The 22790-nt window shown below is 40.8% G+C and overlaps 1 protein-coding gene and 1 long non-coding RNA gene across 3 annotated transcripts in view; one reads left to right on the top strand and one right to left on the bottom strand.

Moving 5' to 3' along the window:
- The window catches only part of LOC309340253, a 42241-nt gene extending 33857 nt beyond the window's left edge, over positions 1-8384 (bottom strand). The window contains exons 1-4 of one of the 2 annotated variants that reach the window (XR_014155885.1): positions 4268-8384; positions 3881-4231; positions 1829-2778; positions 599-816 (exon numbers count right to left, since the gene is read on the bottom strand). This is a non-coding gene — a long non-coding RNA (uncharacterized lncRNA). The remainder of the gene's footprint in view (positions 1-598; positions 817-1828; positions 2779-3880; positions 4232-4267) is intronic. The other variant, XR_014155886.1, reaches the window with a different exon arrangement.
- Positions 8385-11211: 2827 nt separating this feature from the next.
- TSPAN7 (tetraspanin 7) overlaps positions 11212-22790 on the top strand; it is a 77479-nt gene continuing 65900 nt past the window's right edge. The window contains exon 1 of the mRNA XM_081858917.1: positions 11212-11428. Coding sequence (XP_081715043.1) covers positions 11348-11428 — 81 coding nt within the window. The 5' untranslated portion in view covers positions 11212-11347. The remainder of the gene's footprint in view (positions 11429-22790) is intronic.

Genomic DNA, 22790 nt, shown 5'->3' with positions numbered 1-22790 from the left:
TTATGCTTTCCTTCCTCAGTGACAAAATTTTATCAATATAGTTGAGAAATAAATGCGCTTTTTTGGTAATGGATTATATGCTGCTGCCAGTATAGATTTGAGATCTGCATTTGATTCAGTCCCAAGGGATAGTTTATATGCTATATTATACATTTATTCTATTGATAAAAGGTTGCTTTATCTTATTATATACCTGTATGAGAAAACTATGAGCCTGGTGAGATGTGGGTTGGAGAGTAATTGAACCAGACCCATTCCTGCTATTTAGGGTGTTCACCAGGGCTGTATACTTGTTTCTACATTATTTAATCTATACCAGAATGATTTGATTGTAGCTTGCTTGTCACCTGGTTTTTACTCACTCAAATTGTCCAAGTCTAGAAGTCCTTCAATGTATTGTGCAGACAACACTGGTCTTCTGTCTCTAACTAAAGCAGTTCTGCAATTATGACTGTGTGCTTTTATGGCCTATTGTACAGATAACTTGCTGACTCTTAAATTTAGTAAAATGAAGATCGTAGTTTTCTCCAGACATGTCTCCTTAAATGGGTTATTGGACAGCAGCCTGTATAACAAGTTAGGATGTTTAGATACTTACAATAGCAGATGGTATGGTGCGGCGACAATGTTCATCTCAACTCTGCTCTGTCATGCTGCTGTTTCTTAATGGGAGGTAGAGGGGTGAAGAGATGAGCTCAGCAAAGTGTAAAGGCAGCAAAATGCAGATGAAGTGGAGTATGGGTGGGTCTTGCGTCTCCCTTTTCATTGGACTAAACTAGTTTATATAGTCACCAATGCTAGAGCTGCACCCTCTTCCTAGATCACATAAAAAATCTAATTAAGCAGACTGTCCTTTAATAGGCTCTTCCCAGTGGAAAGCAGGAGGAATAGCTCTGTTATACTACAAACTGATAAAAAGCAACCCAACACTAACTGAAATGTGCTAATGTGTCTCTTTTACCTGATGTATTTATCTCAGAGATAGTCGTGCCTGTTTTGGTAAATCCCCAGAATCACATATGTGTCTTGACTGAGAGAACTATAGATGTGAGAACAAACATGAAGATCTGTATACTCTGATGCTACCACTGGATGCTGCACATATTTGACCCTTCCGGGAATAATTGGGGCCCAGGATGCAAGATACTGGTCACAGTATCTATCTGTAAATTCTTCCCTTGGGATAGGATCTATGTAAGGGTTTAGGTTTCCTCAAGGTCCACTTAGAAGTGTTCTGAAAGTAGAAGGTGATTGCACTTATGCAGTGATCTAAATTACAAATAAAACACTTCCCTTTTAGGGACTGAAAGGACACTGCTAGGGCATTCAATACTTGCAAGCTGTAAGTGGTGGTGGCGGCCGGGGGAGAAATTCAGTCAGTCTACATAATATGAACCCAATTAATGAAACAATATATGAACTGAAATGCAGCTATCTTAAAAATTCACATTTCTCTGAACTTTGTAATGCAGTTTTCCAACCAAAAATAAGTGTACAAAATGCATATATTAAGGGGAATATTAATGCTAATGCATATGTTACTGAAATGAAAATACAGGAATGCATTATATTAAAGGAAGTAGCTTATAAAATAGGTATGTTAGGCAAGATTGCACACAGTAGGAGACATGCACATTAAAATGCTGATGAATTTATAGTGGAAAGCTCTGCAATAGAGGGAGAGTCGCTTCCTTATTTTGTAAAGATACCAGTTAACTGGTGGCTGCTTCCTGCTGAGCTAGCATGCCTCATGAATGGCATAATAAGTATCATCTGACAGCCCCACCAAAATGCTATTTGTAAGTATCTCACAAGTGAAAGGACTTACTTTAGGAATTGCACCATTTGATTGAGGGGGCGATAAACTGGCCGAACTTGAATGGGATACACTTCTTGTGACTCCTTACGGCTGTGAATGAAATTATTCAGATCTACAGTGTAGTGCTGTCCTTTCCAAGTGGTTCTGCAAGGCCTAATCATGAGCATTCCTCTGGTGACTCTCTAACCAGAGAGAGAGAGAAAGGGAAAGAAAATAATTCAGAAGAATTATGTAGAAAGGTGTGAGAGTTGAGACGTTTTCTAGATCTAGGCCAAATGTGGGGAATCTTTGGCCCTCCAGATGTTGAACTATAGCACCCATCATTTCTGGCTATTGGCCATGCTTGCTAGGGCTCCTTATCTAGACCATCCCAGATGCTCAGAGAATAAAATTCAACTTATTTTGAACATGGTGTTCTATTTCACAACTGTCCTTAACTATGACTCTCACAAAAATAATATATTATTTATAAGCTGCCCACCTGACTGAGTTGTGCCAGCCATTCTGGGCGGCTTCCAATAGATTAAAACATCAAACACAGTAAAGCATCAAACATTAAAAACTTCTCTAGACAGGGCTGCCTTCAGATGTCTTCTAAACATAGTTGTTTATTTCCTTGACATCTGATGGGAGGGTGGGCACCACTACTGAGAAGCTGCTCTGCCTGGTTCCCTGTAACATCACAATGAGGGAACCACCAAAAGGCCCTCAGCACTGGATCTCAGTGTCTGGGGATGGAGATGCTCCTTCAGGTATACAGGACTGAAGCCATTTAGGATTTATTTATTTGCTACAGTAAGATACCATACCTATAACTGAGTTCTCTGGGAAGTTTGCAGACCATTTAAAATGCAAAATACAATGCAGAATTTAAATGATAAAATCAAATGAAACAGAATATAAATAAATCAAATCAGCTAAAACCAATGCAAGCACAACAGCTAAAAACAATTTAAAACCTAAAATGAAGGACAAAGTGCGAGACTGGTTACATTATGCTCAGATTAAAGAAGTCTTTAAAAATGACAAAAAGCTAGGGTTTCAGGTGGAGAAATCGAAATTGGAAACAGAATTGTTGGAACCAAAAACTAAGGTACTTTCAAGAATGTATAACTTACTGTTAAAATGGAATACACAAGATGAAATGGTTAAATCAGCTATGATAAGGTGGGCACAGGACATTGGGTATAATATTATGTTTGAGGACTGGGAAAGGTTGTGGACCACTGGGCTGAACTTCACTGCATGTAATGCTTTGAAGGAAAATGTAATGAAGATGATATATAGATGGTACATGACCCCAGTTAAACTTGCCAAGATATACCATTTGTCTGATAATAAATGTTGGAAATGTAAAGAAAATGAAGGAACATTCTTTCACCTCTGGTGGACCTGCCCTAAGGTGAAGGCCTTCTGGGAAATGATATATAATGAGCTGAAAAAGGTATTTAAGTATACCTTTACCAAGAAACCAGAGGCCTTCCTTCTGGGCATTGTCGGCCAGAAGGTGTTAAAGAAGGACAGAACATTTTTTATGTATGCAACAATGGCAGCAAGGATACTCATCGCTAAGAATTGGAAAACCCAAGAACTACCCACACTGGAAGAGTGGCAGATGCAACTGATGGACTATATGGAACTAGCTGAGATGACTGGCAGAATCCGAGACCTGGGAGAGGAGAGGGTCGAAGAAGATTGGAAGAAATTCAAGATTTATTTAAAAAAATACTGTAATTTGTTTGAATGTTAAGAAAGGATGCTAGATCATAAATAATTGTGCACCACTAAAATAGAAGGAATTAAGATGATAAGTAAATTTGAGGAAAAATTATAAACCTATTGGAGAATTTATAGATTATATTTAAATGAATTTGACACAAGAGTGTAAACAAGATGATAGATTGCTGGCAAGAATTGAAAATGATGCAGATGAGAGCGGGAGGCGTGAGGGAGTCCATAGATGTCAAGAAAAGATGTTATGATATATGTTATGCTGTTTTTATTTTTGCATTTATGTTTAAAACCCAAATAAAATATATTTTTAAAAAAACAATTTAAAACCAACATAAACCCAGTAAGGGGAATAACTTAGTGCAACGTTCTAAAAACAGTAAAAGTGATCTACCACTATAATTAAAATTATGAGGCTTTGGAGAACAAAAAGATCTTCACTCCATCCACCTAAAAAGCAATAGCATGAGCACCAGGTGTGGAATGCATTTTGTTGCAACATCAACACATTCCTTGTTGTCATCTTCTTACCTCTGGCTATTTCTTCCATTCTAAGTCTTGACAGTAAAAACACATGCCATATTGTGTAAAGAGGATTCTGCTGGGGATTGTGGCTATTAGGTGGGTGCCATATCTTGCAGTAAGGACCAAATGGATACATTGCCACATCCTGAAATCTGACTTTGCCTTTTGATCCATCCCTATGGAAGGAAAAACGTCGTATTTTCAGTTTCTTGCTTCTTCTGCTATCCCCCAGAGCAAATGGATTATGTTGAAAGTCGACTGAACAAAGAGACACTTTGCTCACACCAATAAATTGTGTACATTCCATGAAAAGGAGTTGCGACAGAACAATGTAACATTGGTGTTTTTAGGACAGAAGTGATGGGGTACAGTTACTTTTTTACAGCAGCAGAACCTCAGATGTTTGTAGCACCTGATCTTTATTATTTATGTTTTTTGTACTGTAACTTCTCTGTCTTGTCTGAATATGTCTGAAGATGTTCCAAAGGTTGTTCCACCTTTTGTTCCAGCTTTGTACATTTTGGTAACATGAATCATGAATTTCTCAGAAGCTGATGGGGCACTGTCATCATTCCTAGCCACCTTAGATAATTTCACTTATAACAGCAATCTTGAGCAATTGTACACAGCCGTCTGAGGCTTTGAATTCCTTACCTTTCAAACACTTTGATTTCTGAGCTATGCACATCACATTAAAGCATCTCCAGGTGCCTCTGAGCTGATTCACATGTATTCTCCCACACTCCTCTTTCTGAATGCATGATTTGCCAGTGGAAAGGGTAGCGTGTGTGGTGAAGCTGGCACTGATTTCCTTTTTGGCAGAGCCTAAGAAGGAACTGGTCAGAGATCTGGATCCCATCTTTCCAGTATATAGAAATGAAATCCATACTCATCCTCTGTTGTCTCTTTACCGTCACCTCCACGCTACATGTTTTCCATATGAAGAACAGTTTTAGCAAAAAATCATGCGAAAAGATAATTGTTATGAAAGCAGAACTGCAAAATATTTCTTTCAGAAGGGGTATATCTGCACCACAAACATTCACTGGTTTCATACTACTTCATCTGTCATAGATGCCCCCAAAGGGTTGCTGAAAATTTTGTTAAGTCCCTGCCTCTTCTCACAGAATCACTGTTCCTGGAGTTTCTTGGCAAGAGACAAGGCCTATTAAACCAGGTAAGTCTGTAATTTAGCTATGTTCTAAGTGTAGCTTTCAATGAGATGTTTTGATAGCAGCTTCACATCATTTGTACAAGCTTTCCTTTATCAGTACTACTTTTCTTAATACCATCTTATGCTAGTTCCTCACAGGTGGAACTGTTGGTTTATTCAATAGCAGTTAAAGGCGTATTCTCAAATCCTTGGCAATCATATACAAGGCGTGCAGATAAATACTGCTTCTAACAAAATGTTATAATCCCTAGGCTCCAGACCTTGGTTAGCTTTCACACAAATTAAGCCCTTGTTGCAGGTCTTCTCACCCCTCTGAGATTCACCCTCCTCAGCCTGCACACATTGTTTCCACACTACGTCCCCAGTCTCTCAGACAGAAAACACTGTGGAATTAAGGTTGAAAACTTGTTTTCTGGCATGCTTCCTAGGCTTTTAACAATTGCCTGACCTACAGAAATTTGTTCGTAGAGGAGGGAAAGTTCTGTTGCACAGCTTTTGCCCTAGAGGAACTACATTGTTGGATCCCACATACATATACACCTGTAACTCAGGATAATATGTCATGTGTCTGAAGTAGACTATACTCCCCCAAGCTTGTTCCACAATACATTTGCTAGTCTTTAAGATGCCACAAGACTCTTTTTGATGCTTCTGCTGCAAGAGATGGTAGCAGGGTTACTCCGGGGGGGGGGGGCACTACATTATTGTTACATTTGCTAGCCTGTGTCAACAGGTTCTACATAGATTTCATGTGTGACATTGGAATTCATTGAAAATGTGTGGCCCAGTTTCCAGGAAAGGCAGTGCTGAAGAAGTTAGCAGCAGCAGGACATTCCTGGACTTCTCAAATAATATTTTGCACTGCAGCAGTTACCAAACTACCAGCATAATGTAAGGAGAGGGTTGGGTGGGCGGTCTAAGGATCGCCTCTTCGTATCAAAGGGAATAAGGATGCAAGGATGCCAGCATCATATACCGTAATCCTGATATTTCGGGGTTCTTAAATGCATGGAGGACCTCCATAGATACAAAAGGCTTACTGCCTGAAACTGTTGCTTTCCAGCTTATAGAAGACCACTGAATTGGCAATTGGGGGACCAGCAGGAAGAGCTGGTATGTTCATCCTCAATGTGTCCCGTCTCCCCTCCCCCCGGTGTTTACTTGAACTAGCCATGTAACACAAGCAAGCATAGAGCTTTGCTGTGAAGTGGATAGAGAAAAGCAGAGTGGGTATTCAGAGAAGCTTGTGGCGTTGCAGAAGGAAGAGAGCACACTATGGAACACAAGGTGAGAAAAAAAGGGAGTTAATAGAGAGCTGGTTGTAAAGAAAACATGGAGTTGGAACGGTAAGCAAAAACACTAACTTATTGTTATCAGAACAAGGTAGCGTTCTTGAGCAAATGGGAAAGTGGTGCAATCCTGCTGTCCTTGGGTAAAATGTAGATGAAGAAAATTCTAAGCTCAAGGAAAAGTGATTGGAATACAAACATGATTTACCTAGATAAGAACAATAGAGGTTACACGCTTTTATGCTAAATAATGCATGAGGAAATGTGTTGTGGTTTAATGAGTGAAAAAGGATAGCTTAATAGCCTGAGAGCAGCTAAACTTTACTGCAGCTCCAATAAATAATGTTTTATGCATATATATTTTTTAGATTAAGTAAAATGTTTCCAGGAGTGGGGGAATAGTGACAGCTTTAAGTGCAGGAAAGAAACAAAAAAGTGTAATCTTAATTTCACTGGGATAGTTCTACTTTCAAGCTACTTTTTTTAAAAAGCTATCACCTGGGATCTTTTCCTTCGCCTCCCAGCCTCTCATCTTCAGAGACCAACATTTCCCTGCCTCCCACCCAAGGTCCCTCTATCAACCATCTACAACCCCCATGAGTGCACAATCCTTGGACCCTAATAAAGGCCCGGAGCAGAGAACACAAAAGAAGAAAGAAAATAAACAGAAATGGGGTGGGCGATGGGGAGAGAAAAAGAAAGAAGCAAGAAGAAGACAGGAAAAGGAAAAGAAAGAAAATAAAAAAGAAACAATCAAAAATAAAAGACTTATGATTTTCTATCTGCCAGTTACATAATTAAAAAATATTAGTTAAGACATTGACTCCATAACATTCATCTTCTCCACTTTCTGTTAAACAATATTTCTTTTAAATCCAAGTACTGTATCTCAAAATCATTCATTTCCTTTTCCCACAAAAATTCTAAGAGGAGATCCCAAATAGTTATTATTAGTAATAAATGTCAACTGATTATTTTCTTTTATATCAACTTTGCCTCTAGTAATTCCAACAAACATGTCTTTATATTGAGTAATAGTAAATTCATCCATCTGTATCCATGTTAAAAGTCTCTCCACTGTGATCACATATTGAAATTATATTCCATCATTCTTTTCTTGTTATATATCCTTTACTTCACACCCATATCAGTATAATCAAATTCCATTTCCTGTTGTATTTCTATTTCCTGTTGTGTTAACCATAGTTTATTGTACATTTTAAATATGTATGTTTATGTTAATGTTTTAATGGGACTGTTTGTTATGTGTTGTTATTATTGTGCAGTTAAATTACTGTGTATGTTGTAAAATAATTTTTTATATTTTGTAAATCACTTCAAAGTGTTAACATTAAGTGTTATATAAATTAATAAATAAGAACTAGCACTCCAATAACTGGGTTGGCTGTTACCAAACACATTGATAATAAATGCCAACTCAAAGTCCTACTTTGTATAATGTCTGATTCTCATTTACTATGAGTTAAAGTGAAGTGACTTGGACTCCAGCTCTAGTTTTGATTGACATTTGTGTTGTACCGTAATGACAGCAATGACTGAAATAATTACTTGATCTGTGTGGAGATCAACTAGTTCATTAACTGCAGCTCAATAATGTTGGTTTTAACTTGGTTTCAACTGACCCTGAACAATTTGTAGTAATTCTCAGTCTCCTTATTCTGGAGTATTACTACTGAAGTAAAGTTAACTTGTATGAAGTACAGTAAGTAGCTTCAGGATTGTCGCTCAAAAGTTGTAATATGTTAACAGCGCATTACAACTGTTTGACATGTGCTAGTTTAGTTAAACACATGAGTTTCTGTGGAACATGATATTTGGTGAAAGCAAGTACAGTGGTATCTCGGGTTAAGTACTTAATTCGTTCCGGAGATCTGTTCTTAACCTGAAACTGTTCTTAACCTGAAGCACTACTTTAGCTAATGGGGCCTCCCGCTGCCGCCACGCCGCCGGAGCACGATTTCTGTTCCCATCCTGAAGCAAAGTTCTTAACCCGAGGTACTATTTCTGGGTTAGCGTAACCTGAAGTCTGTAACCTGAAGCGTCTGTAACCTGAAGCGTATGTAACCCAAGGTACCACTGTACTTATACCCCCACCTGATCACTAGATCACATGCATTCTTTCCCTGTGTCACACAATCCAGTTTTTCTTACTACCAATGGCAAATGTGACTTTATTCTGTATGAAGAATGCCATTTCCCCCTCATCTCTAAATAAACACATCATTCTCCATTTGGTGGGAGGGGTACAGTTTAGAAGGTATGGTTTTACCTTGCCTTGCAAGGGACCTTTCATGTAGCCACTTCAGGTTATGGCATTTGGGGAAAAGGATGTGCCAAGTGCCCAGCCTGAAGCCAACTGGGCATGCTGTTTATATGTGCATGTAGGGTTCAAATGTTATCAGGGACATTTGCTGAAGTGGAAGACTGTGTGTGGCAGATGTAGATGAAAGTGGCATGTCCAACTTTTCTGTACAGAGGGAGACCAACCTGGCCTCATCCACTGACCAGAGTAGGTCACATCCATACCTTACATACTTCTGAGAGGGCTACAGCACCCTTAACAAATTAGTTAACAGTATTCTTTGGGGGAAGCCATGTGCTTTAGCTGTGTGCTAAATGTGCTTTAAATGTATAGTGTGGGTGTGACCAAAGTCACCGCAGGAAGTTTTCTTCCACCCTCCCTGTGAGAAGGGACAGCCTGGTCTAACTAGCTGTTGTGCTGGGACTGCAGAGGTGAAGGGCAGCACATTTTGATCTCTGTCCTCAGCCAGGGGACCAGGGGCCACTGGGAGACTGTCTCCCTTCCTTCCCAGGAAATATATAATAGCATGGGGAAAACCAGTCTGGCCTCATTCACTGACCACAGAAGAAGCATCTGCAGGGAATTTCCTTCTCACTCCAGAAAAAAAGCAGAGACATTGCCTTGCCAACAAAGGTCCGTATAGTTAAAGCCATGGTTTTCCCAGTAGTGATGTATGGAAGTGAGAGCTGGACCATAAAGAAGGCTGATCGCCGAAGAATTGATGCTTTTGAATTATGGTGCTGGAGGAGACTCTTGAGAGTCCCATGGACTGCAAGAAGATCAAACCTATCCATTATTAAGGAAATCAGCCCTGAGTGCTCACTGGAAGGACAGATCCTGAAGCTGAGGCTCCAGTATTTTGGCCACCTCATGAGAAGAGAAGACTCCCTGGAAAAGACCCTGATGTTGGGAAAGATGGAGGGCACAAGGAGAAGGGGACGACAGAGGACGAGATGGTTGGACAGTGTTCTTGAAGCTACAAACATGAGTCTGACCAAACTGCGGGAGGCAGTGGAAGACAGGAGTGCCTGGCGTGCTCTGGTCCATGGGGTCACGAAGAGCCGGACACGACTAAACGACTAAACAACAACAACAACTCCAGAAAAAAACACTTAGCTCCAACCAAGGCTGCAGAGCTGAAGGGCAGCACACACTGGCCTCTGCTATGATCCAGAATCACTGTGAGAGCCTCCCTCATTGCAAAGGGGACCAACCTGAGGCAGGGCTCTCCCCCCCCCCCGCCAGAAAGAGCAATTACTAGAACTTTTGTAGACTCAGATGCCAACTCTGTGCCCCACATCTACTCTGGAAGCCCTATTACAGGACCTAAAAATGCTTTCCACAACATCAAGAGCTTATTCACCTGCTCATCTTCCAATATGATATATGTCTGCATCTGCCAGCAACGTCGTTCTATTTATGGCCAATATCTATGCAAAAGTATGAATGGATACAAAACTGACATCAGAAAAAGACATTTCAGCTTCCGAGGATCCTAAAGGTGGTCATCAACAGAAAAGGATTACAGCTCCCATCAGCTCCAACCAGCACGGAAAAGGCTAGAAATCATGGGAATTCGTCTCTGCCTGTCTACAATCTCCACCCCCTCCTCGTCAAGTATTTATGTATCTGCAAATCATCATGCATCATGCTCACACCACATTGGTTAGCCTTTAAGGTGCCACAATTACAGCTTGTGCCTCAGTTTATTTCCTCCTTCACCTTCCCAGCCCCTCTTTTCCCCCTTTGTACCCCTGGGAGCAAAGTCCCTGCTATTATTGATCACTTTGTGTGTGTGGTCTGGATTAAAATACAAATGAACAAATCTCTTTCTTTTTCCGTTAATGAAACGGAAAAGACCAGCCCCCTGTGCCATATTGTCACCGGCACACACACACCCCCCCCTCGCAGGCGCGTCCTACATTCGCCTCCCTCCCCTTCATTCTAATCTCTCCTCAGAAAGAGACGCATTTCTTCTTTCTGCGCCACGGCTTGCGTATCTTTTGCTTGTAAACAGGCACGACTCCCGCGCCACCGCCACCCCGGGGTCCCCCTTGCTCTTGGCCCTCAGCCCCCTTCCTTCCCGAATCCCAACACGTCGATAAAAGAAGAGGGTGGCTGTGGCTGTGGGTGGGGGGTGAAGGGGAACACGCGGGCCTTCTCCGCGCTCCGCCCGCTGCGAACCTCCCCCGCCGCCTTCTCCGCCGCTGTGACCGCACAATGCCAAGCTGTGGCGTTTCGGGGTGGCTGCGGGAAGCGGCGGGGCGCAGGGCGGCAGCGGTCCAGAAGCGCGCGCGAGCAGCTCGGCCTGTCAGCCCTCGCAGCAAGAGCAGAGGCAGGCGGCGGGAAGCAGCGCCGCTCGGTTGAGGCGCGAAGCCAATCCGGAGCCCCTCCTCCCTCCGCCGCGGCCGCCGCGGCTCCTCCTCCTCCACCTCCTCCTCCTCCTCCCTCCCCTGCCCAGAGCCAGCAGCCGGGATCTCAGTATTATGGCATCGAGGAGAATGGAGACCAAACCCGTCATAACGTGTCTGAAAACCCTCCTCATCATCTACTCCTTCGTTTTCTGGGTGAGTGTCCCCCGCCATGGAAACAAAGCCCCACACTGGAAGCAGCCTCGGGAGGCTGGGCGAGGGGTTGGGGGGCGCCGGGGGCGGCAGTTAATCCCCTCGCCTTGCGCCCCGGGAGGGTGGGTGTGTGTGTGTGTGAACGGGGGGAGATAACGGTGCGTTGCAAGGGGAGCTGCAGCGACTCATGTTGCTGCGCAAACGGCGCCTTGCCTGGGGAGATTTTGCAGCGCGAGTCGCGCTGCCCTCCGTGCTCGGCTCCTGGTTTATCATTGACTGCCTTTCTAATGGAGGAAGGGATTTGAGGATTGTGCCTGATTTGCACCACCAGCACCCCTTTCAAACATAAAAGAGCTCCTTCGGAAGCAGCTTCAGGAAGAAAGTTGCCGGCCTCGGCGAGCTTCACGCATTGCATTTTATTTCTCTTTCTGTGATACGATATACCCCCCGCTTTCCCCCGATGGTCCCGCAATAGCACCTCCGCCTTGAAAGGTTGTAATATAGCCATTCGTAATCAATCTGCTGTCGTGACAGAGGGCTGGCCGACACGGTCATGTCGTTGCAGTAGAGAATCGTTATATGAATGTACCTCTGCCTGGATTTTTTGGGAGCGTTTTGCGTCTTAACCACCTCACAGTGATATTTCTCTCATTATCTCATATATATATATCTATATGCGCATGCATATGCGCAGGACAGAAGGGCATTTATTGCAGTAAGCTAGATACATTTTAGGGCGTCTGGACCACTCAAAATGACTTTTAAATTGCAACCTGCCTCCTAGATGGATGAATCTGGTAGTAAGAATAAAGAGAACTGTGGTGTTTATGAATGAGGCAATTGGTGCATCATGCATGAACACACAGGGAAGTCAGTAGCTTAAAACACAACCCTGTTATATATTATATTATAGTATATATTAATTCTCTACCAGCCAGTATGTGTGGGAAGTATGATTGACAGCTCACTGATGAAGCTATTGTAAGAGTAAAAAACAACATCCATCTATCTATATCTATAGCTGTAGCTATATCCTGCATTAAAATAAATTGCAGCCTCCCCCCCCCAAAAAAGGTGGTTGTCTCCATGGCTTTGCCTTTGTATATACTGCAGGCAGCTCTCCTAACTATTCAGCAGTGCCCACTCCCATATTATATTTGGATAAATGCCACCTGCATTTAGTGAGATCAACTTTTATTGCTGTGCAGTAGTGGTTGTCAGTGTAGCTGTTGGCACATACAGCATATGCAAAATAGAGAATCAGCATCATATGTTTTAGAAAGTGAGTTTTGCATGCTAGAACATTTTGCTTGAAAGTGTGATATTTCCCCCTGATTTGTCCTTTCGTCTCCTTCCACTGGAACAACACAGCTACCCACAGTAAGAAAGCACTGAAATACACATTTTATTGTTCTTAAATCACAGTAATAAAAATAGATGTTGTGGTTCACAGTACTGAAATGCTAGCGCATGCTCGAGAAAGGAAGCTTAAGGATGTAGTCAGCTGTGCTTGTCAGCACACATGTGGAAGCAAACTCCACTGAAGTCAGTGGGGATTACTTGCATGTAAATGTGTTTGGAATCAAGGGGCTAGAAGAATGTAACATGTAAGGCTTGCTTCGGTTTTGCTGATGGGAGTATAAGGTTGTACAGCTATTAGGTTTTATCCACTATTGGTTTCAAGAGACTTCCCTGCTGATTATCCATACCTTGTACTGTTAGCTGGGCATAGTTTTGTATGGGAGGTGTCCTCTACAGTAACATTCCAAATGTGGAGTGCCCTCCCTCAAAAATTCAACTGGTGCTGATTCTGAAAGGTTTTAGGCACCAGTTAAAAACATGTTTCTTCACTTAGGTGTTTGGTTAAATTGGTTGTGGAGTGGAATAGCCTATCCTCGTCAGACTTGTTCATTTATTATACTGGTACTTGATTATGGACTTAACGTTATATAAGGTTTTTATGTATTTGTTTAATTTTATTGTGATTTGTTTTTATACTTTGTACCTCATTATGGGATTGTTTTGAATGAAGTGCAGTCTGAAAATACTTTAAATAAATAGATAAACAGTGTATGATGTATATTTTACTATTTTGAGGGCTGGTGATTCTAGTTCTAATTTTTCCCTTCAAGCTGACGTCAGGCATTGCTTGCAACAGCTTTGAGGGAGTGCGGGGGTGGGGTGGGGGAGAGAATATCTTCCACTGCTCATTGCTAGTGTAATAATATTACTACTTTATTAGTATGATCAGTATGATCTGTGACCCAGATACAGTAAAGAGTCATTGGGTAACACAAGCCCTGAATTTTCAAACAGCGTCTGGGGAATGACATTTTCTTAGTAACCTGGTATGTTGTCCAGAAGATGACAGACATAAACAGCGTATCATGTTGTGACAATGATTTGCTGATTAAAAACTCTTCAGTGGTATATAGTGACAATACAATATAATGGCCCGCTGGCCTTAATCTGCATGTCTACCATGCAATATACTAAAACAAGCTAGTCACTTCATACTGAGGAAAGCTGATTGCGCATTATCATTTTAATAGCTCTGTCATGTGGAATGCGGTGATGAGATGTAAAACATCCTTCCGCCTAAGCTCTGTTAAGCAAATCATTTTTCCAGTACCAGCATTATCATTTAACCTGGAGGACAGCTCCCAGTGCACACACACTGCTTTTATAACTTACATTTGTTTGTTTCTTTTTTAAAGCACTTTATTATGTAGGGCTGCTTTCTTACGTAGACTTACTTGGAGTAAGACTGACCGGATTGAGCAGACATACTTCTGAGTAAAGATGCATAGGATTGGGCGGCAGGTCCTTCTCCAGTGAATTCTCACATCCAGCTCTTTTCACAGCTCTCTCCTTACCCCTTCATTGCTGGTACTGTTCAAGCAAGGTTTGTGCTGTCTCCCAAAAGAAAAACAATACAGCTTTAAGAGGAAGGAAAACACTGTTATCCCCTTATGCCTACAAGTGATTCCTTTTGGGCAAGGCTGAGGTATAAGAATCCAGAGACTTTGCAGTGTTGCATTTGGAAACAATGATTTTTTTTTTTTTAAATGCTCACTGTTATTCCTTCAATATTGTTAGGAAATCCCTTGGTGTTATCTGTGCAAATGTTGGTTTCCTTCAGATGATTAGAGAATCTTGTTCTCTGGCTAAAGAGAGGATTTGTGCCTTGAAGTCTGTCTAACTAGTTCTTTTCATGAGCAATAATCCCAGGATAATAAAAAATGTTTACACACTGTGGGACACTATAGGACCAAAACAAATAGGCATTTTGAAAAGGATGGTAAGGAGGCATTAGCAGTGGTGCTTTCCAGGCCTGTCATGGTGAACCAAGGAATGAAAAGGCTTTAAAAGAAAAAACCAAACATTCGTTCTTTCCTTTAATTATGAATTAGACATGAAGGCTACATCTTCATTGCAGCCCCAAATAGGTTTCAAACCTGTGTGAAGCATTAAGAATGGGATTCTTAGAGAACCTTTAGAATTCTAATTTTGTGAGAGTACGATGAATCCCTTGCGCATTTGCACAGTTCCTTGCACAATGAATGTGCTTTTGTTGCACACCGTGAACAACAGCATTCTTCTAACTTTTTTCTGCTTTAGTTAGGCTCTTGTTGACACATAACAATGATGCTGTCACTGATGTGGGAGGTTTCCTGCAATGGAAATGTGTTGCATTTACACAGAAATCACCCTTTGACTGCTTAAGTACCATTGCTCTTTACTGGAATTCAGCTCATTCACAATATGGTGGTTACTCCAGATTTATTAGTGCCTATCCCTCAGGGCTGTGTGGAAATGCCACATTCTTTTCAGTCTAAAGCATGAGCTTTTAATATACCTTTTCTATGGATGGGAGTGTGAATAAGGAGAATGAGGTGGGAGGAAATGTAGGCAGCATATTTGGGTGGGTTAAATTCTCTCCATTCTGATTTTGGTAGGGGATGGAGTACGGCATATGGACTCTTTGCTTCTTTCATTATACTTGTGTTTTGCTATTACAATTTAAGTCATGTGCCCATTTTGTAGTTGCAAATTGCTCTTATTTACAAACATGGTGCCATACTATTATGAATCTCAGAGGAACACTGGCAAATACCCTTCTGTAGGACTTAAATATAAAAGTCTTGCAAAACAATGCATAGAAAAAAGATAGCTATGATAATTTTATTCCCCTAAAAGGCACTTGTAATGGAATTGCTGATCCAGCCTCATTCACAGAAGCACAAACTGTATATTAGAATGCCAAATTTACTCTGTTCTTATAATAGTGTGTGCCTTTGAATTATTGGTAGCATTAATCATTCCTGCAATGAATGTCTAATTGGGTTAGTGGAATCAACACTCCCCCTACCCCATATTTTCCTTGGACTGCTTCTGTTTTATTGCTCACTGATTCAACTTTGCATTTATACATCTCAGCAAATTGCTTTGAGAAGATCGGCTAACAGTGCTGCTTCCCATCCCTTCTTAATGTAGGTTCTTTTTGGGCCTTCTAACACTGTAAAGTGAGTTGAACAGTTTCTGCCATTTCCAAGAGTAGTCACGATGCAGAAAGTAATGAGTTGGTTTTCTGGGTCCTGCACATATCACTGCTAAATTGAAATCAGTAGACTAGTGTTTTAAAACCTTTATCTATTTTAAGGACATGAGCTGGTTATTTCCTACACTAAGAAAGAAAAAGTATGGAAGTGCATTGTGAATGTTTAAATCACAATGTTAAAATACAATCTTAAGTACTTTAAAATACTGACTACTGAACATCGTGTGTGTGTGTGTGTGTGTGTGTGTGTGTGTGTGTGTGTGTATGAAGATTCTGGTGTTATAGAAAGTCTTGAAAAACACGAGTAAACAGTAAAAAGAAAGGTGCAACAACTGCAGTAGTCTATATTATATAGGCAGTAATCTGCTTCTCAATGTCCTCATACCATACTTTTTAACCAGTGTACAAATCACACCTGCATTTGCTGCACTAGCAGAATTAGCTGTTTGGTTTTGAGCAATGGCCTTAGCAATATGTGCAAAGGCCAGGCATCTGTGGTACTCTGGACAGTTCCATGCATGGCCCAGGCTGGAGACTTTGTAAGAGTCCAGATGTTGCTTCTGCAGCAATCAGCTTGAGAATTGGTCTCAAATAGGAGCTGCAGCTTTATCTGTAACAGGGAGCTGGTGATTCCACCAGGACTTCTGAGCTGGTGTTCTCCGTGTCCGATGGGAGCAACATGACATTCTTGGGTCAAAGAGGTAATAGCTCAATGGTCTCCTTTTGTACAAGTGCTTTTGGTTGATTATGCACATGTAGAGCTGGCTCTGAGAGCAGTTCCCTCTCCACTCCAAATCCCAATGCTTTAACCCCTGAAGATCATTAATATGGTGTTTTTATTATCAGACATCTTCTTAGGCTACAGTCCTAAATACAATCTCCTCGAACAGAGTGGGACTTATTTCTGAGTAAACGCCATATGGAATTATGCTATTAGTATAGCTGCAGAATGCCTGCATGAGCTTTCTGTGTTTCAGAGTAACTACTTCCATGTATTGTGTCATAAATCATACATTAAAACAAGCATTTGTGTCTGCTGTTCCTTCTCTCCTGACCAGCTTTATTGTTTTATTAGACAGGAGTGGGACATCTTGCCAGAAACTGTGTGAAGAGCTGGATTGAATGTATCGGTGCTATTGACTTAAAGTGGTTATGCTGGATGCCTGTGTTTCTGTTCTGAGTATCTATCTAATTTTTTTTTAAAAAAAGAGGTTTACCTGTGATTCTGGTATGACTAAAGTAGATTCTAATAAAAAATAACAAAAACAAGCACAATCAGAATAGTGAATTCTAGAAATGAAACTTTCAGACAATTTACATGGCCAACATGCCTCAAAACATAGATTTCATGTTAAGTTCCAAAAAGATTTTTGTTATTACTGTTACTGAAATGTCTAAGAAGAATGATTTTGAAAAGTAAAAATCATTTACAAAGTTCCTCTGTAATTTAGTGTGTGTGTGTGTGTGTGTGTGTGTGTGTGTGTGTATTCGTTCAGCAGTGGGGTTGTATGCCTAGCAGACAAGGAAATAAGGTTTGGGAGAGCAGATTTTCTTATTAAAGTATTGATCATTTCATCACAAGATCAATGTGCTCCCAACTTTAAGCATTGATCTTTGCATTTTGAAAGTACAATTGCTTTGCTCCATAACATATGTTCAGAAAATACTGGTGAACAAATTGACAATATGAAAGATAACCCTGGAAAGGCTTAGCATGAGAAATTAATCCGTGTCTGTAGAACAAGCCTTCTCTGGCTGAATCAGATAGAGAAATGCTGCCCTTTACTTTTGACACCATGGCAGGAGGTATGCCACTTGTGTACAGAAGCAACACCCAATTTGAACCAAGAAATTGTTTAGTAGCAATAATAGCTGCTTTAATTAGGGGTTTTTCCCCACTTGATTCTTGGTGATGGAGTATTTTTAAAAGCCTTTCTAAATATATGCTTGCTTTTACATGGTTTGTGTTTTGTTCCCCACCATCATTCATTATGCTTATGCTACCCTTTGTGTGTATGCACAAGAATGATAAGAGGCTATGAGGAACAAGCCAAACAGCAGTAGCACATGGTGTGATGAGGCTGTGCTGCTTACCAGATTCCCCTCCAGCTGAATTGTTGCTGCATATTGGGAGAGAGAGGGAAGGGGTGAGGTGGTATCAGGTTGGTAAGGTGCAAACGCACCAGCAGGAGTACCAGATTGGCTCTGCTGGTGCCATGCCTCCTCCACACCTCCGAGAATGCAGCAGCAACTCAGCCAGAGGTCAGGTGAGCATTGCAGCCCCATCATGTTGTCTACATCTGCTAAAGACGGCCCTGCTATATATTTGCTAGTAAATTTACTTGTGATTAGGCACTCCCACTCCTTGAAAGATGTGGGTATCTGGAAAGTTCAACAACATTGACTTCATTAGTGGCTCAACATAATTTCAAACTGCCTTCATCTGGATTGTTAAATGGCACAAGTGCTTTCTTATCTAACAGCACTCAAGATGATGCAGCTTTAGGCTTGAGATGGGTGTGACCAGGCTCACTACTTATGTCCACGTCCCAGCAGAGTACCCTAAACACAGTAGCACTTCAGTACAAACAGCAATACTCTACAACCATGTTCCAATTATTCCTCCACTCATACCACATAAAAGTTTAAGAGGTGTACAAAAACAGCTGCTCCCACCCTCCAGTCACCAGCTCATTCACATGTGGCATATTGAAGGCAATGCTTTTGGTGCCATTTTGGGGATTGTGTTTAAAACTCCAAAATGGTTTTGTGAAGAAGTGAGGAGATGTACAATGGCATCAGTGGGGTGGTAGTGGTAAGCGTCTTACAGGATTTTGAATTGTTTTTTAAAAAACTGTTCCATCCTGTCTTTTCCTCATTTCTAGGTTCACCCAAAAAATAAACTTTGTACTGAGAAGAAAAGGGTAAACTTCAACCCATAAAGTAAACTTTTTTTGCAAAATTATATTGTGCTCTGCAGTTCCTGCTTTTGGATAGTCTAGATCAATAGTCTTCAACTTTTCCAGACTCAGGACTCACCTTTAATCAAAACATGCTTTTAGAGACCCATTTCTTAAGTTTACACCATATATTTGTATGGTGGTTGTGCTACAGTTGTGATCCATCTTAGATCAAGCCATGGGCTGTTAGTGGATCCCAAACTATCAGTTTTGATCTTGTGTCATTGATCTAACTTGGGTTATCCTTTCCAGATGTGGTTATTATTGACCACATTCTTGTTTGTTTCCTGCTGATCTTCTTTTTACATCCTGCTGGAGCACTGAAGCTTTAGGTCATGTCTTTGCACAAGAGCTATGATCCTTCAAAAATAATTGTTGTTGTTTAGTCGTTTAGTCGTGTCCGACTCCTCGTGACCCCATGGACCAGAGCACGCCAGGCACTTCTGTCTTCCACTGCCTCCTGCAGTTTGGTCAAACTCATGCTGGTAGCTTCGAGAACACTGTCCAACCATCTCGTCCTCTGTCATCCCCTTCTCCTTGTGCCCTCCATCTTTCCCAACATCAGGGTCTTTTCCAGGGAGTCTTCTCTTCTCATGATGTGGCCAAAGTATTGGAGCCTCAGCTTCACGATCTGTCCTTCCAGTGAGCACCCAGGGCTGATTTCCTTCAGAATGGAGAGGCAGTGATCCATGAAGGGGTCAAAAAGAATAGGGCTGTCAAAAATGTAACCAAAATGTGTGCATTTGTTTAATTTTCATGTTTTTTTACACTGCAAATAACATGAATTTTCACTTTTTCTTATTTGCATAATTTAGCTGCTTAATGAAGTAGAGCTTTAACTTGATTACTTTATTGAATTTATTCCAAATGAATTAGGCAAAGTCACTGTTCAACTTCATTAAACAAGGAAACTAAGCAAATCACACAAAATCAAACTAGTTTGGTTGTTCCCCTGCTGTACCTTTAATCAGTAATTTAATCAGTCACACATACTTGACTTTTTCATAATTTCTGTATATAACAAATATTTTTCAAGGCTTAAGCAATATTTTTTAAAAAAATTTGAGCTGTTCACCTCCTTTGTTTTGAGTATAGTGGACTTGTGCCCAGTTCAGCTATTATCTTAGTAGTGTGGCAGCTATGAGAAAATTTGGATCACCTTCCTAGCTAGACCCAACTATCAAGGAGAAGTGCCGATTGCCACTGGGCAGGTGCTGTGCTTTCCCTACATTCCTCTTTCCTGGGCTGGTGGTGTCTGTTCTGAATACTGTCTTGCTTGCTGTTCCACTCTGAGGCTTATAGGTCTGATCCTGCTCCAAATTTTGTCTAGGTCTCCTGATTTAGCTATGCTACTTATGCCTGGGAAAGGTTCCTAGTGCCTGCCTCACATTGCAGCAGATCTGAGCTGGCTGTGAATTCTGGCCAGACTTGGTTAAGCATACAAAATCAGTTCCTTTGCGAACTTCACTACAGGCCAAAGTAATACCACCTTTATAAAAGTTTAGATGTTTGGTTTGCTTTGAGTTCTTATTTTAGATCGAGTTTAAATTATTGAGTACTGCAGTGTTGTTTATAGAGGTGCCTTAATGACTGGCAATGGATGTGGCAAGTGTGAGGGTAGATGATTTTGAAGGGTGGTAACGAAAGATAATTGCCAGAGTGACCCAATTTTTCTTGCTAGTGAAGAATTCTTTTGTTCCAACGGCCAGCAAGTCATTTTAAAGACGTAAGAGCCCAACTGGATCAGGCCAAAAGCTCATCTGCTTCAGCATCTTGTTCTCACAGTGGGCTGTCAGATGCTTAAAGGAAACCCACAAGCAAGACCTAACTTCACTCTCCACACTTGTGATTTCCAGCAATTGGTGTTCAGCAGAGACATCTGTTGTTATACCAAAGGCAGTGTATTGTTATTCTTTGCTATGGCCAATATATTCTTTTTTAAAAATAAGATTTTATTAAGATGTTTCATAATACAATAAAAAATAAACTAATCTGAATAAAAATTATTTACTTTTCTTTTTTTCTTTTTGTTTAACTATGGCCAATATATTCATGCTTACATTTTAGTGCTTTATTGTATTCCTGTCAAGAAACAACAAATCCTGAGGGTAGGAACATATTTTATCTAAGCAGTAGTTTTGGTCTTGATGATATCAAGGTCAATACGTATGCTTTTTTGAAAAGTCAGAAATGGCTAGCATTAGAGCTCTGGGTTATTATTAAGAAATGCTTACATTGTTAACATTCTGACTCCCAGCATAATATTATCCAGTAAGATGATACTGATTGTATGTGCGGTTTATATTGGGCTGAATAATATTAAAATTATAGTCCCTTCAGTGAAAATGGCTGAATGTGCAGCTTCTTACCCCGCTTGCTTTATCCTGTAATCATAATAATGTTTGTGACACTTATTGCATGGAACAGATCAGCCAATTCCTTCTTCCAATACCACAAAATAACCTTAAGAAGCTACAACAAATGGAAAGACTGAATGGGGAAATGTGAATCTACCATAAAAATAAAAAAAAATGAACCACATTTTTCCAAACAGACTAAGCAGTAGTTGAAGAGTTAGGAGCGGGAAGGCTTAACAATTGCCCACGGCAAACTTGAGGCAACAATCTGCTTCTCCCCCAGCTGACACTATTCACTATTAAGCCAAATGGGCAGGGTATAAATAATAAAATTATTGTTATTATTTAAAATTATTATACATCACATTTTTAAAAACACAAGTTAAATGCAAAGGCAAATTTAGCATTTTTTCTTAGACTGTGTAGCCTCCTACTCTGTGGTCTTTTCTGGGCAAAGGCCATGGGGCATTCATGGAAAGCAGGACTGGGGCAAAATGGGTATGATCCAGCCAAGGTTAAGCTCTTTTAAGTTCCATTTATATTAGTGGGAAAGAGTTAACAGCTAATGCGAGATTGTTTGAAGCAGTGGCAACCCATCTCCTTTAAATGAAGGGTGGGCTGCTTCAAACAGCACTCCCCTCACCCCGTAAAAAAACTATTTTCCAAAATAATAAAACTTATAACAACAATAACTGTGTACAAGTCTAGTTATATATAATACAGTCCCCACAAAAATGTTTGTAGTGTCCTTTCAAGCATACAGTGGTACCTTGGGTTAAGTACTTAATTCATTCCGGAGGTCCGTTCTTAACCTGAAACTGTTCTTAACCTGAAGCACCACTTTAGCTAATGGGGCCTCCTGCTGCTGCCGTGCCGCCGGAGCACAATTTCTGTTCTCATCCTGAAGCAAAGTTCTTAACCCGAGGTACTATTTCTGGGTTAGCGGAGACATTAATGGTTAGTATATAGCCTCTCTCCACAGAGAAATTTGAGGAGATGGATGATCCTTTTGAACCACATTTTATTTGCAGGGGAGGGGACCACATTATTTGTCTCTTGTCCTTGTAATACATTTCTCCAATTAATACAATCTCTGGGTTGGGACAAAAGGCTGCACATAATGTGTTTGAGAAAAACACATTTTTTGTGTTTTTGGCCCTGAAAGGTAAACTAAAAAAAACCCTCAATAAGTAAATAAAATAGCAACTTCAAAATCTTGAAATTTCAAAGGATCAAAGGGTTAAACAGAGATGTAGGTGAAGCCTCAGTCACACAATTCACCCAGAGGCCCTAGGCAATACTTTATTATTATTACTATTAATTGAATTTCTATACTATACCCACAGGTCTCAGGGCAGTTCCCTGTAACCCTGTTCCAATATTATGCCCCACACTGTTATAATCCTGTGAGGGGAGAATGCAGGCCCAAGCTTTCTGGCACTGGCCCTACCATCTGCACCAGGCTTCCTCAACCTCAGCCCTCCAGA

This window comes from Podarcis erhardii (genome assembly GCF_964252035.2).
Source record: "Podarcis erhardii genome assembly, chromosome: 4".
NCBI classification, from domain to species: domain Eukaryota; kingdom Metazoa; phylum Chordata; class Lepidosauria; order Squamata; family Lacertidae; genus Podarcis; species Podarcis erhardii.
The sequence above is the reverse complement of the archived record's forward strand: the minus strand, read 5'-3'. Positions and strand labels throughout refer to the sequence as shown.